Source organism: Gopherus flavomarginatus, chromosome 3 (genome assembly GCF_025201925.1).
Source record: "Gopherus flavomarginatus isolate rGopFla2 chromosome 3, rGopFla2.mat.asm, whole genome shotgun sequence".
In the NCBI taxonomy this organism is placed as follows: domain Eukaryota; kingdom Metazoa; phylum Chordata; order Testudines; family Testudinidae; genus Gopherus; species Gopherus flavomarginatus.
The window spans coordinates 252,047,064-252,061,697 of record NC_066619.1 but is presented as its reverse complement, the minus strand read 5'-3'; the positions used below and the strand labels follow the sequence as shown (position 1 = coordinate 252,061,697).

General features: G+C 40.4%; 1 protein-coding gene across 3 annotated transcripts in view; it reads right to left on the bottom strand.

Moving 5' to 3' along the window:
- KCNIP4 (potassium voltage-gated channel interacting protein 4) overlaps positions 1-3,930 on the bottom strand; it is a 789,448-nt gene extending 785,518 nt beyond the window's left edge. For all 3 annotated transcript variants that reach the window (XM_050948027.1, XM_050948025.1, XM_050948032.1), the window contains exon 1: positions 3,751-3,930. In XM_050948027.1, coding sequence (XP_050803984.1) covers positions 3,751-3,811 — 61 coding nt within the window. In that variant the 5' untranslated portion in view covers positions 3,812-3,930. The remainder of the gene's footprint in view (positions 1-3,750) is intronic.
- Between the last annotated feature and the right edge of the window lie 10,704 nt (positions 3,931-14,634).

Here is a 14,634-nt window from a genome sequence, read left to right as displayed (position 1 = left end):
CTAGGAGAAATTGATTCAGTTCCTTTCTACTGCAGAATTCCTTGACCCCAGAATAAATTCTAGCTGCCACCACGTTGGGAAGATCAAAGGGGAATGAACTGGCATCAGTAGTTGTAATTTACGCTCCCTGCTCCAGCACTACCAAACTGGGTTCCTATCTTTTCCAATAGATCTTGTACTTACGGTATTAGCTGAAGTGCTTTGTGAAGGTCTCCTTTAGCTTCTTTTTTTCCTTTCTCTGCAACTGTCTTTCCTGTGTATTTTCTTTTTCCTTCTCCTTTCCTACCAAGTCTCTTTTCATCGTTCTCCCTGTGTAGCTTCTCCTTCCCCTTTCTCTGCCTGTCTCTCGTTTAATTTCTTCTAGCGTCTTTCTCCCAGAGATGCCTTCAGCTGCTGAAATCAGGTCTTGATGGAAGAGTGTTAATACTACTTACTTAGCACTAATGCACAAGAATCTCTCACAGCGTGGAGGGGAGCAAAAAAGAGACAAGATAACTATGATCCCCAACCAAATGTTAAAGTTCTGTAAATACATCTTCATAATATTTCTTGTGGAGTCTACTATATATTTAATGTGCATAATAGCTGCTTTCTTGAATTGTAAAACAGATTTTGGGATGGAGAGGAGAGAACTGCAAAAAAAACCATAGTCCTCTCTCTCCATTTAGCTTTTTAAAAAAAATCTGTTATATAAAAGAGACGTGGATTTTGTAAAGGTTTTGTTTGTGAAAACACCAGAATACCAACACTACAACCAGTGTAACCTGTTCATCCGCAGAACATCTGTAACACAGGAATGGACACTGCCCTACCAATATGTCTCAGCCTTAATCTGCATCAATCTCTAGGAGTGGGGGCATTCCTGACTGCATCAGCAGTCAGTGTTGCTCCCATTGTAGGCTATTCGTTGTAAAGTGCTGCCTTTAAGATTCAATATGGTAACTTCCCACCAAATAAAATATGGAAAGGCACTGTCACTTTGAAAAACATAAAATAGATGTCCTTCTCTCTGTTGTTAACATCACTAAAACAACAGTTTAAAATTTAACAGACTTATCACTAATGCAGTTTGTTTACTTTTCACATTATATTCAGCTTAGAAAGTGATGCAGAGAAACAGTAGTACTTTTGTTGACTGTTTCAGTTTCTGATTCTCATGCACTAGTAGCGAAATGCTAAAGTGTTCATGGTACAGACACTGCAGTGCAAATATACTTACATTTAAAAAGTTGTTTTCATTGGGACTTGAAAAAAGAAATCACGGAAACAACTTTCTTGAAAAGAGTAAGCACAAAGTTTTACAAAAAGGACCTAAATTGATTGGAAACTGCCCCTTTAAATGGTCAAGCTGTAAGACCCTTAGCAATGCCAAATGACATTTATCCAAAATAGTTTTAAAGATTCTATTCTAAACAACATTAAAGCCTCATATTGTAAGTGTAAATATCACACTATGCTTTATCCTTGGTAACTAAGATATTTTGAGTTTTAAAGGTAAAGACCAAAATCCAGCAGAGACTGATACACGGGCACTACTTTACTCATAAATAGTCCCAGTGAAGTCCAGCTGAGTACAGTAATGCACGTGTGTAATATTGCATGATCAGGGACAAGAAAAATCAGGCTAATTATTATGAGTGGTGAGCCCAGGTACAATAGTCTTATATAAAGAGCCATTTATTTTGAGACTTGTAATTACAATAAAGTAGATGTGGTCAACAACTTTTTTCCTCTTTAAGATTTCCTGCCACAATAGTGTACCCTGAGTGCTTTATATTTTTTGTAAAAATTCACACTTTGCTTTTTGTAATTAAGTAGTGAAAATTCAGTTTACTAATTTTATCAGTATCAGCCATGTATATTAAAGAAGTGCCCATTAAAAATTCTATGAACAAGCAGGATGCATGTCAAGAGAACCAAAAGAGTAATTCTGCTGAACATATATGTTAAAATTTTAAAGTGCGGGTTCATCTAAAAAAAGTATTTCTGTAAAACCTGCATCCAGTCATTTCATGTTTATTATGTCCCAGTGTTTCAGATTTTATTTCCTCAGTTTACATGCAAACATTTCCACCTTACTGCTAACTCTGAAAACTCTGCCTGTGAAGAGAAAAATCATGCTGCATTCATCCTTTCTTACAGATCACTTCTAGTAACAATCCACTGGCCAAATTATGCCTCAGTAATAGCTGTGCAAATTATGTCTCCAAATTATGACCTTAGTTCCACCTGTTTAACCCTATGAGCCTTGAATGGGGATTTCACAGGTGTAACTGAGGGAATAATTTGGCATGTAGAATATTTACTACAGGAGATAATATGAGAAAGAAAGAAATCAGCTTGATTTTTAGTTCCCAAGTAGAGACTAATGCTGACAGGAAAAAGTCTTAGTGGTTTCCAGGCCAAGTTTCTACAGTTTACAAGAAATAAGGAGTATCACAGCATCACTTCTACAGAGTTACTTCTCAGACTAAAAAAACCCTTTGTTTTTAAAGCACAGCTTATTTTTTCTGTCATCTGATACAAATATACAGTTTAATAATATAGCCTAAAAAACACAATTACACACACAATGATCAAGATTCCTTTATGAAGTTCAAGTGCCCTAATATCCTGTCTGTAAAACCGCAAGCCCTAATTTTTGAAAGGGAGAAAAGTATATGAAAGCAGAACATTGCCTGGGGACATTAGGCCAGGCAGTGAGTGGACAATGGGTACAATCCTACAGAGTGCACGTGGATCACAGACTTTTGCTTAGAAGACTACTTTGAAGCAGTAGGAAGCAGGCAGTGGCTAGGACTCTGCTGCCTCTTTATGTAACCTCACTTCAAGGCCGATGTTATTCTCTGCTTGGCATCAAGCAGTTTGCAAGCAGGAGTCTAAGAATATAGCAGGCAATATCAACACATTTGCATCTTTCCTTGACAAATACATGTCAAAAGGACCAGGTAATGTTATTTTGCAAGAGTTCTGCATGAATTCTGACCTCTCATAACCAACAGGCTGTTAAGAATTGGGCATCATCCATAATACCAGCAATTTAAATAAAAATACATTCTCTCTATCCAAACAGTTTCATATGTAAATAAATCAGTTTCCTGTGCACCTTGGATGTAAACTGTAACCCCTGCACCCTGGTTTCCTTTCTAAAATGCAAAAGCAGCAAAGAATCCTGTGGCACCTCCACAGGATTCTTTGCTGCTTTTACAGATCCAGACTAACACGGCTACCCCTCTGATTCTAAAATGCAAGTTACTCCATGCAGTTTCTTTGGAATACGTTGAACTGCAAAACACAAGAAAAACAAGAAGAGATCGTCCAGACACTGTTTCTGTTTTACAGAGTGTCACTGTCTTCAACTAGATAGTTCTGTTTTTTACTTAGACATTACACATGCAGGGAAGTACAAAATGTGATCAATGGAGGAAAGTACAAGTGTGACTGATCAAAATAACCTCATGTGAGAGTTAGCAATTGGAAAGAACACGTGCAGGTTGCATTTGGCAGTTTCATATCTAGCCTCCGTTAATTTCAGGAAAGGCAAAAGTACCAGCAAGATACACAGTGGACACCTTAGGACAGGTTTTCCTAGGCATTTAACATTTCCCTGACCTGGATCTCTTGCATGAAGCGCCTCCCTCTCTCAGGCCAGCACAGATTTATTTCTCTCATGCAAAGCGGGTTGCTCTGACAAGTTGCAAGGTTTCTGCTCAACAAGAATCAAAGCCCAACATGCTCCTTCAGTCCTACCGCCTGTAGAGCTGGCCTCCTCCAGCTGCGCGGAGATGCTCTCCACTCTCCTCGCGTTCATGCTGAGCGGGGTGGGCTCCCCTAAGTCTCCTCGGGGCTTGGGAAAGAAAAGGGCGGCACGATGATCCCCCGCCGAGTGCAGAGAGCGAGCGAACGGCAGCGCTGTGTAGGGTCCGCCCCGTGCCTGTGTGCCCGAGCCTTGCAGCCGCGGCTCTCGCAGCGCCGGAGCCAGCCAGCTCACCTTAGAGGGAGGCGCGAGGGCGGACGCGCCAGCCAGCCCCCGAGCGGGGCCGTGGCACCCCCAGCCTAGCCTGCGTGGGCACCTCCCCCTGCAACCCGCTGCCGAGTCCCTGTCGGGGGGGGGAGGGCAAGCACCCGATCAAGCTGGATCCCTTGGATGGTTCTGCGACCCCCGTGATGGGCTGCCTGGAGCTCCCTGAGGGCCCCATTCACGGCTGCCCGGGGGCCCCTGGGTGCCAGTGCTGCTGCTCAAAGTGTTAGCAAAGCATCTACACCTCTCTGCGCCCAGCCCAGGACATGGAGCCCTTGGCTGCACCCCAGTGCAGGGACCGGTGCTAGAATACCTAGGGAGTAGGCAGCAGCTGTGTATGGCTGCCCTGCCCCTGTACCTTGGCTCTGGGGAGGGGACACCTCTAGGAGGGGAAAGGCTAGTTTAGTTTCCATGTCCAGCCGCAACCTGCCTTCCCAGAGGCTACCAAGAAGATAGCTAGTTACTTAGCACGGCTAGCAAGGCAGGTGTAGACACCTGGCTCCTAGGAACTGGCCTGAGACCATCTGCTCCTCTCCCACAGGCCAGCCAACAGCATACAACTGAATTTAGCACACAGCCCACCCAGAGACTGCAGGAGTCCACAGAACTCTAGTGCAGGTATCCACAGAGCTAAAAAGAAACACCCCTTTGCCATTCTTTCTTCAAGTCAGTGTGGTCTGATACACTGGGCCCTTGACTAGAATCTAGGAAACCTGTGCACTTTTCCCAGCTCTGACCTGCTGGGTGACGTTAGGCAAGTTTTTTCCCTCCCACCATTTGTCTTGTATATTTAGGCAGAAAACTGTTTGGAACTGGGGTGGGCTTATTGTGTGTACCTGGGGCCTCTATGTCAGTCAGGATCCCTGTGGTTATGTCTACACAAGGATAAAAGCCCTGAAGCATGGCTGTGGCTGCCCTGGGTCAACTGACTCAGACTTGGGCTGCTGGGCCTACAAAGATCACTGGGTAAACAATCAAGCTGAAACCCTCCACTCTTGCAGGGTCCCAGAGCCTGGGCTCCAGACCAAGTCCAAATGTCTACACAGCAATTTTTCAGTCCCAGAGCCCAAGCCCTGCAAGCCTGAGTCAGCTGACCCAAGCCAGCAATGTGGTTTTTATCCCTGTGTAGACATAACCTGTAGCTAGCCTGTGTCAGCTGACTCTGTCTTTGGGGCTATCAAATTGCAGATGATTGGGCCCAGGCTCGGGTCTGGGACTCACTGCTCTCAGGGTCCTGGAGCCTGGCCTGAGTCCTGTGAGTAGTGAGTCCCAGACCAGAGCACAGACTCGACACCAAGCCCAGACTTCTACACTACAATACTTGACCTGGAAGATCAAACTCATCACACATGAATCTTATTTTGTTTCAAAATCCCTGAGTTTGATCAAAATATGGCAAGCTCCACCACAGAATTTGAAGTCCTTGGGAATTACGCAATAATATATCACCACACAAAAGAAATCTCATAGACACTTTGAATAACTTGTCCTGACTGGTCATGTTGACAATTTGAGCCATATCGAACCCTGGAGCAAGCTGATTGGAATGCCACTGACTAATTAAGTTGTTCCCAGTTACACAAAGGGTAGATGTAGCCTTTCCTTTTTGCTTTTAAATGCAAAGGGGCGACTTAAGGTATCCTCTAATTTAAAAAACAGCCTGCAGTGACACATCACTGGAAGATCTTTCCAGTATGGCAAATTTCCCAGTAGGATTTTCTGCTGATTATTTCTTTTTGTTCTTTAAATTAATATGACTTGTTTCAGGGTCCACAGTGATTTTTTTCCCTATGCATTGTCTTTCTCTTCTTATCCCAACCATTTTTATATTCTTTTTTTGTTAAGGTGCAGAAGGGACTTAGGCATAGATTCAGTCACCTAAAACATTAAATATGTTGTCTTCTTCATTGGATTTCCTAACTGGATCTTTTGAACAATTCTTCCGCCCTCGTCGCCGCTGAGAGAGAAAGGGACAGTACTTCCCTCCTTCCTAATTGCTAAGTCTTTTAAGGAAAATCCTCCCTTTTTCTTTGAGTACATGGAGATAGAGATAAAATGAATATTGGCCTAAGATGATAGAATGGTTGAGGGCTTTCCCCAACACTGCATGGTCAGGGCAGGAAGAGATTCTACAGTCTACCAAAGTGCAGAGATAGTGTGCAGAGGCACTTCTGCTAACTGACCATTTCTCTAGAAATGCCCTCTGTACTTTAGACTTGAGGGGAGGTGATATGCTGGCTTGATGCCAGCTAGAGATTCACCTATGTAATGAGAATTCTCAGGTAGATGGAAACAGGCTTTCCAGGTGCTTTACACCACTAGACTAGTACAGACAGGGCAGGCACCACTCTGGCCCCATAATCAGGATTTGAACTCAGATACTACTAGCATTGCCAGGAAACTTGCCCAACTGCTGACTATTGTATACCAAAATTATTCAACAAAGCTAGTCATCTTACATGAGCCAAAAACAAGGAAATATTGATCTACAGCTGCCACTTTACTTTGCTCACATTGCAGTACTTCAGTGTTGTCTCAGAACTGTGAGAGTTATGAAAACACTATTATGACTAGCTGTTGCAGCATATACAAAGCGAGCTAAAGAGAGTATGGCAATCAAATCAAAATGCCTTTCCATTTGTCAGTTTAAGCCAGAGACTTTTAATTAAGAAAAATTACAAATATAGCATAGTAGAGAGTATAACTTTTAAAAAGTGAACAAAACTTGTTCAGATAAGATAGCATGAATCAGAGAAAAAAACAAAACTATAATCAATTGGATCTGAGGCAATCTAAAACATAAATGACCCAGATACACTAAATTGTGTCTGTAAATCTACAACCTTTTACCTTCACCCTCCAACCATCTCTTCTGCTACTTGCTCTGTCTCCTTTCACCCACTACTCTCCCTTTGTCTGCTGTTCTTGGTGGAACTTGAAGTTACTTGATCAATTCCCTCTGCAAAAGTCTTCCTTTGAACTACATCTTTCAGATAAGTTTTAAATCAAGATTGAAAGAGTTTAAGACTATCCTCAATCACTGCTATGACCATCTATTTAAAAGCTCATTGCCTCCAACTATTGTCACCTAATTCCTTATACTAATGGCCAGTGTATAATCAAATTCCTTCTTTGAATCTGCAATATGATCTCTAATCTGTGACTACTTTAAACACTAATCCGCAAAATTGTGACTGATCACAGTGCTCAGTATGTAAGCAAATTCCATACCTAACTGCTTCATACTACTGTGTTCTCCAATTTGCTTTCCTAATCTGTAGCTACAGTTATGTGTAAGTAAATGGGAGCCAAACACTTTGCAATATATTATATTATAACAGCAGGTTACATTCTATGTCCACAGGAAACTCAATCTACATGTATGGCAGTTCTTTGGGACTGCAACCTCTTTCAAGCTTTATTGGATTTTATATACTCTGGATTATTTAATCCTACATGTTTTCTCTTCTGATATGAAGACTTTCTTGTCTCACCATCATTAACAATCAGATCCAAAATACTGTTCACTTAAAAACATTGGGACAAAGTGTACATAAATATAAATAGAAAAAGCATTGAAACATAATGGGACAAACCCTCAGCTGGTGTAAATGGATGTAGCTTCATTGATTTCATTAGAGATACACAGATAGTAGAGCTCTGAAGATTTACACCTGTTGAGCATCTGATCCAATCTTATCTAGCCTGAGACTATAGAAAGCCTTGACACCAATATGGGATGTGAGACAGTTACAATGGTTAAGTGTTAATAACTGAACCTGTCTGTCAAAAGTTTATACCTCAAAGTTTAGTGTGTTTACAGTTGCTCTTAAAGACTAAATTATGTACCATTTCCCAAATAACATCTATTTTTTTCCAGTGTCCATTGGTTTTCTGCTAGCTTTCCAAGTCTCTGTATCCCTGCTGTAAGACGTGTTTAGTGAAACTTTACACAGAAGGTACTTGGTTATTTTTGGCAGAGTCTGGTGATATAGAATTCTATTCAGTATTAAGAGGCAGAACTTCATGTTTTTGACATAATTACATTTTTACCAATACAAAAGTGCATTGTGTTTTCAGTTTCTAAAACATCTGAGGACCATTTCTCTTCTAGTTTCATTATGCCTACTTTATCATTTCAAATAGTTCTTTTTTTGGACCTGTGTACTAATAACACTGCTATCATTTAGAAAGATACATATATTCTTGGGATTTCTTCCCTTTTAATTATTTTTTACTACAGTTGGTCATTCTGGTTCCTGGCTGATTTCTTCTCCTAGATGTTGAATTAATACATTTCCCCTAGCCTTAAGGTTACACCAGCTACCATGATTTTGCCACACCTGTTTAAAATGCTTTGTAAAATAAATTGTATCATGAACTTACGGCTGAGAAGACATTTTTATTCTAAGAACAAATTCAAGACCAAATCATCCTTTCCATGAGTAAAAAATTGTGGAAAAAATAAGAGTGAGTTACAACTTGTGGAGTTTCAGTGGTGTCATCCTATCAAAGAGGGCATGGTTTCTACTCCTACTTATGGAATCAGAAGGGTTTAGCCTTTGAAATGCAATGATCCATAGGGATGTACAAAACTCTAGGGGAAAATCCATGTTGATCTTGGGATATCTGCAAAGTGCTGAGACTTTAGGGCAGAGACCCAAGCAGTATCTACACTAGAGAACTGAATCATTTGTAATTTAACAGGTTAGATAGAACCATTTTAAGCACAAATGGTTCAGTGTGTTTACACCAGCCATCATGAGCCAATTTAAGAATCATTACATTTTTGCCTCACTTCTGCAAGGCTTTGTTCTAAGCCATATGAGTACCTATCCCAAAGACAGTGGATTCTGGGAAATAATGGTTTAGAATGAAATGTTTCTTAGAACTGCTGAAAGCAAGTCTGATTGAAATGGATCTTGGGAGTGTTTCTAAACTAGTATGTTAGTCTGCCCACTGGTTTTACAAGTGTTCTAGGGGCTGGAACAGTTCTGAGAATAGCATATTTCTCTAGTTTAAGTAAGGCCCCAATGCCTTCTCAGGAGCCATGCTTCCAATGTTTCTGTACTAGATTGCCCCCACAGGGAGAAGGAGTTCATAATGCACAGAACAATGTGTCATTAAGCTCCTATTTACAGTCACCTCTGATATTTTCCCCTAAAAAGTTAGTTTATTATTTGTTCTCAAGGCAAATATCCCCCCCCCTTTAAACAATTCATTAAAATTCCCTTTTGTCATTTTAAAGTGATTCCAGCATGAGCAAAAAGCTGTTGTTTATGCTATAAACATTAGGATTTGGGGGAGGGGTTGCACTCAAAGTCAAAAATAGCTTTATTTTAAGTCGTCAAATTGTGCATGTACATATTCATATCTACCTTATGTATTTACGTGGCCCTCATTACCATAGTATCTGAGCACCTCACAGTCTTACTGTATTTATCCTCAACGTGCCTGTGAGTTACGGAAGTGCTATTATCCTCATTGTACAGATGAGCATGGAGAAACAAATTGACTTGGTCATGATCACATGGGAAATCTATGGCAGAACAGGAACTGAACCTGGATCTTTCAAGTCCTAGGCAAAAGCCCTAACCATGCTGAGTGAGGAATTTTCTGAATTCTTGCCTTGCTACATTACAAAAAAAACCAATTGGGTGAGAAATATAAAACAAGTTATAATAGAATGGAAATATACTGATTTAAGTGTGAATAGAGGACCCAATCCACTGCTCTTCCTCAGGCAAAATTCCTAAGGAGTATGGACAACAGACTGAGGCCCAGAGTGCTGTTTTCCATATATAGGAACACAGAAACATGTGTCTAGATATCTGAATATTGAAATCAACATTATGATGCTGCACCTACATTTGATTTAAATGATTCCATAGTCTAATGAAGTAATTTGAAGATGAATCTCGTTACAATAAATGTACTGCATTCATGTTTATGGATAACAGTTTATACACAATAGAGTCGGGAAGTTTCTTAGTCATAATTTGGCCTAATTCATATATATTAAGACCTCAATCCTGCAATCTGATCCAAACAGGTGAACACCTACACCCATCTGGAGCCCTGTTTATTTTAATAGGGTGTGGGTGTGGGTGGAATGATCCTGATCAGTTTGCAGGACTGGGCTAAAACAGAAAAGTTATCATACATGGCCTGATTCAAGAAGTTTCCCTACTCAGGACAGCATATATTAGAATATTTTAAGAGAGTTGGTGGTTTTAGGGAAAAAAAACCTGTGAATGTTCTGCCTGTTAAATATCAAACAAAATATTATATATAAATGTAATATTTTGCCTTTAATTGTGCATCAGTACTCTTGTACAGAAAGATTTGGTGATAAATAATATGGGTTACAACCTGAACTGGTGTAAGCAGAGGACCTAGCCCTATATTGTTGAATAGCATTTATACCTTGTTACTTATTGGGAGAAGGATTTTAGTGTAAGTCTATCTATATGTAATTCATTGCATGTCTAAAATTAACATCTTTGATCATTTCTGTAGGGGTCAGGAGAGTTCCCACACTTAGCATAAATGGGTATGCAAATCAGAATTTAAAGGTGGTGACAAGCAAATGATTTTATTAAAACTTCAGCTTTACAATTATGTGCCAGATGCTCCAAATAACTCATCTAGGAGAGAGATTTACCTCTTATTCTTTAAAGCTGGGATTTTCAAAGGATCCTAGGCAGTTAGGCACCCAGCCCTCACTGAATTTCAGTGGAATTTGAATGCTTGATTCCCATAGGTTCTCAAACACCCAGCCTCAATTTCCTCCCCCAAATCCAGGTTAGTTGACTTTCCTTGGTGAGATACATTCTCCTGCTGAGTGGTGTTGACCCCTACAGCTTAACTATTTTGTTTTTGGTGTGGTGGTGATTTGTGTTTTTGTTTTTCAGTGTGTGCAGAATTTTTATGTGTTTTTAATTTCTTTTGTCAGTGTGCAAACTTTAATATCCAAAGTTCAGATACATTTTTAAAAACGTCATTTCAAAACCATGCATGCTTTTTAAATACAACATTGCATGTGACCAAGCACCAATCTGCTATGCTGCTTGAAGGTATAATGAGGTAATCTGTATCACTTAATATAAACTGTTATTTAATCATTTGCTGTCATTATTAGGCTGTCACTGCAGTTATTTCATGAGTAAATCTTATTCAATATAATGTTTCATATTTACAGATACAATACTATCGTTTCACATAAAGTATTTATTAAACATTTCATCCTCATCTGGATGGATCACAAAACACTTTAAAAATAAATAAATACAGGCAACTGCTTCATCTGCTACTGAAATGCAGCCAACTTTGGAGAACAGACAACTGGATCAGAGCACCATGTACAGTTGTGGATGTAAGGAAAATTTTGGCTAGTGATCCTGTAGCAGACCCCTGGTCTTGAGAAAATATGAATGGGGTTTTTAAATGTTGCTCCAGAACAGACAGGACCTTGAGTTTTAAAGATTCATCTCAAATACTCACACACAGTAGTACGCATGGGGCTCAGTTTATAAACCTCTGAAGGAAAAAGTGCTGAACTGACCCTGCTGGTATTTGGACAGCGCTCAAATGGAGACATTCTGTGACAGCATAGCATCTCAGCACTTCTTCTGGTGGCTTGCCATTCAGCCATGTGTTGGCTCTCCACGGCTTTCTGCTCTCCCTCTCTCATCAGTGCTTCAGTCTAGTATTGTAGTCCAGTATACCCCAGCCTGACATGTCCACCCATTTCCCTGTCTTATCTGCCTCCACCCATTAGTACTTTGGAGTGGGAGTGGGCGCAGGCGCAATGACTGGCAGATAATTTAGCTTATCAGAAATAAAAGAGCCATTTGCACCCAGTCTTCTGCAGAGACAATAGTTACTGCATAATAACTAGAAAGCAATACTTTTTTTTTTTCATTTCTCGTGCTGATCTGAAGAGCTGAAGACCAGAGCTCGAGTTTGAGGAGCAAAAGTCCAGGGAGTTCAAGGTATTTCAAACTCACTTCTTAGGCTCCCAACCCATCTCTTTCAGGCAAAATCTGGCTATATATATTGCATATGACATGCATATATACAAGACTGTACCAGGATACCCACTCACTGCTAGTGTGCCTCCTTGTGTTTATATCTGGGAAAGTAGCTCTCCTGGCATTATGTATCCTCTTCTGCTCTCTGTGATAGTCTCTTTTGGTAACTTGGGCCTCTGACCAAGTCTCCATTTGTTCTTCCGGGGTTAAAAAGTCAAACAGGGCCACTGTCCAAATGCCTTCTCTAGATAGTATTCAGCCCTAGCTCGAGGTTCTGTGCCACTATACCAGTGGCTGGCAGGGGAACCCTGGCCCTAGCATACACCAGGTTCTGGCCCAGGGACCCTATAATCAGCAATCCAGATCTGCTCAGTCCCCGTCCCTGTTACGGTTTCCCTAGGTTCCTTCCTACCCAGTTGCTCTTCTCTTACCTGTTTCTGGGCTTATCACAAGAACCCACTGTACTCCCCATGGCTACTTCACCTTCTTCTAGCCTCTTGCTAGAGTCCTTACTCCAGGTATGGATCTCAGGGCATAGTCTCTCTCTAGACTTCCTCCTTATCTCTCATGCCAGGGAGTGATTGCAGCCTCCTTCCTCTACAATTCCCTTTTGCTTTCAGCCTCCTGGCTTTATAGTATTGTCTAGCTCTTCCCAGCTGGACTTCACTCTTAGCCTGGGCTTCCCTCTTGGAGGTGATGCCAGTAACCTAGTAAGTTTCTCAAGCCCTTATTAACCCTATCAGGGCTGTTGTGGGGTGCACACTTCATCACAAGGACATAGAGCTGTATATGTGGCTATGTAAACAAACATGCCCATAATTCACACATATATGTAGATTAATTTAATAACATCCTATTTCAGAATGTTTACAAAGCATTTTAAAATCCTGCAGATAAAGATGCTGTAATTATGCCAAGTATTGTGCTTATGATTCAGCTATGGAAATTTTAGGAACTTGAGTCATCAACATCATCTTGGTGTTTGTTAATGCTTGTATATACAAAGACATGAGGCCAAAAGTCTTCTCTCAGTGAGAACAGTCCAACCTCTTTGAAGTGAATACAATGGCATTGGTATGAAAAGAGCCTTGAGTCAAGATAGAAATTTTCCTCTTTCCCACAATCAATGCTTTCAGATTGGCTGAATTTATTCTATGAATTTTAGTCATATTTCCTGATTTTTTAAAGATACTTTTTTCTCTCTCAATCTGAATAGCTAAGTACTCTGTTGTCATGGAAATCTTCACCTCCATAAAATCCTTGAAGACCAGCTCTGAGTTAATCAGTGTTTCCAAACACTGCATCTACTAATTTCACTTCTTTCTTCAGGTTTCCCCATACATCTTCCCACCACATCTAGGGGAGATAGCCCTAACTTGTGCCAGATCCCTACGCAGTTTGATCCTTAGAAGATAAACACTACAGAAAAACCCAGTCACACCAATTTTCAGAAGGGATTTCTTCTGAAAAATAAACCTCCTATGGATCATCTGCAACTATCTACATTAATAAGAGTATAGCAGTAGGATAATATGTAGGCCAATAAGAATTTAGCAGTAGGAACATAATATTGACCACATGTCCAGGACGGTTGCAGTGAGTGTGAAATGCTTAGGGAGATTAGAGAGGCTATTATTGTGTTTTCTGTTTTTCATAATGGGGATTTTAACTATCCCCATATTGACTGGGTACACGTCACCTCAGGCCAGTAAGCGGTGATAAAATTTCTAGCCATTATTAATCATTGCTTCTTGAACCCAGCTAGCCCTGGAACTCACAAGGGGAGAGGGAATTCTTGATTTAATCCTAAGTGACACACAGGATCTGGTCCAAGAGCTGAATATAGCTGAACCACTTGGTAATAGCAACCATAATATAATTAAATATAATATCCTTGCAGGAGGGGAGAAATACCAAAGAAACCCAACATAATTAACTTAAAAAATGGGGGCTACAAAAAAGAAAATGAGGAGGCTAATTAAACAGAAGTTAAAAGGAAGTCACAGGCATGAAATGCCATAAAAAAAACCCACCATCATGGCTAAACAGAGTAAAATAGGCAGTCAGAGACAAAAAGACATTTAAAAATTAGAAGTCAAATCCTGTAAGAAAAGTAGAATGGAGCACACAAATTCTAGCAAATCAAGTGTAAAAGTAATTAGGCAGGCCAAAAAAGAATTTGAAGAGCAACTAGGAAGAGACAAAAACAGCAAAAAAAAAAAGAAAATTAAAGCCAGAAGCCTGTCAATCAATCAGTGGGGCCACTGGATGACTGAGATGCTATAGGAGCACCCAAGGAAGATGAGGCCATTGCAGAGAAGCTAAATGAATTCTTTGCAGTGGTTTTCATTGCAGAGGATGTGAGGGAGATTCCCACACATGAGCCATTCCTTATAGGTGACGAATCTGATGAACTGTCCCAGACTGAGGTGTCAGTAGAGGATGTTTTGTAAAGAGCTGATAAATTAAACAGTAATAAATCACCTGAACCAGATGGTATTCACCCAAATGTTCTGAAGGAAAAAAATATGAAATTGCAGAACTATTAACTGTGGTACGTAACCTATTGCTTAAATCAGC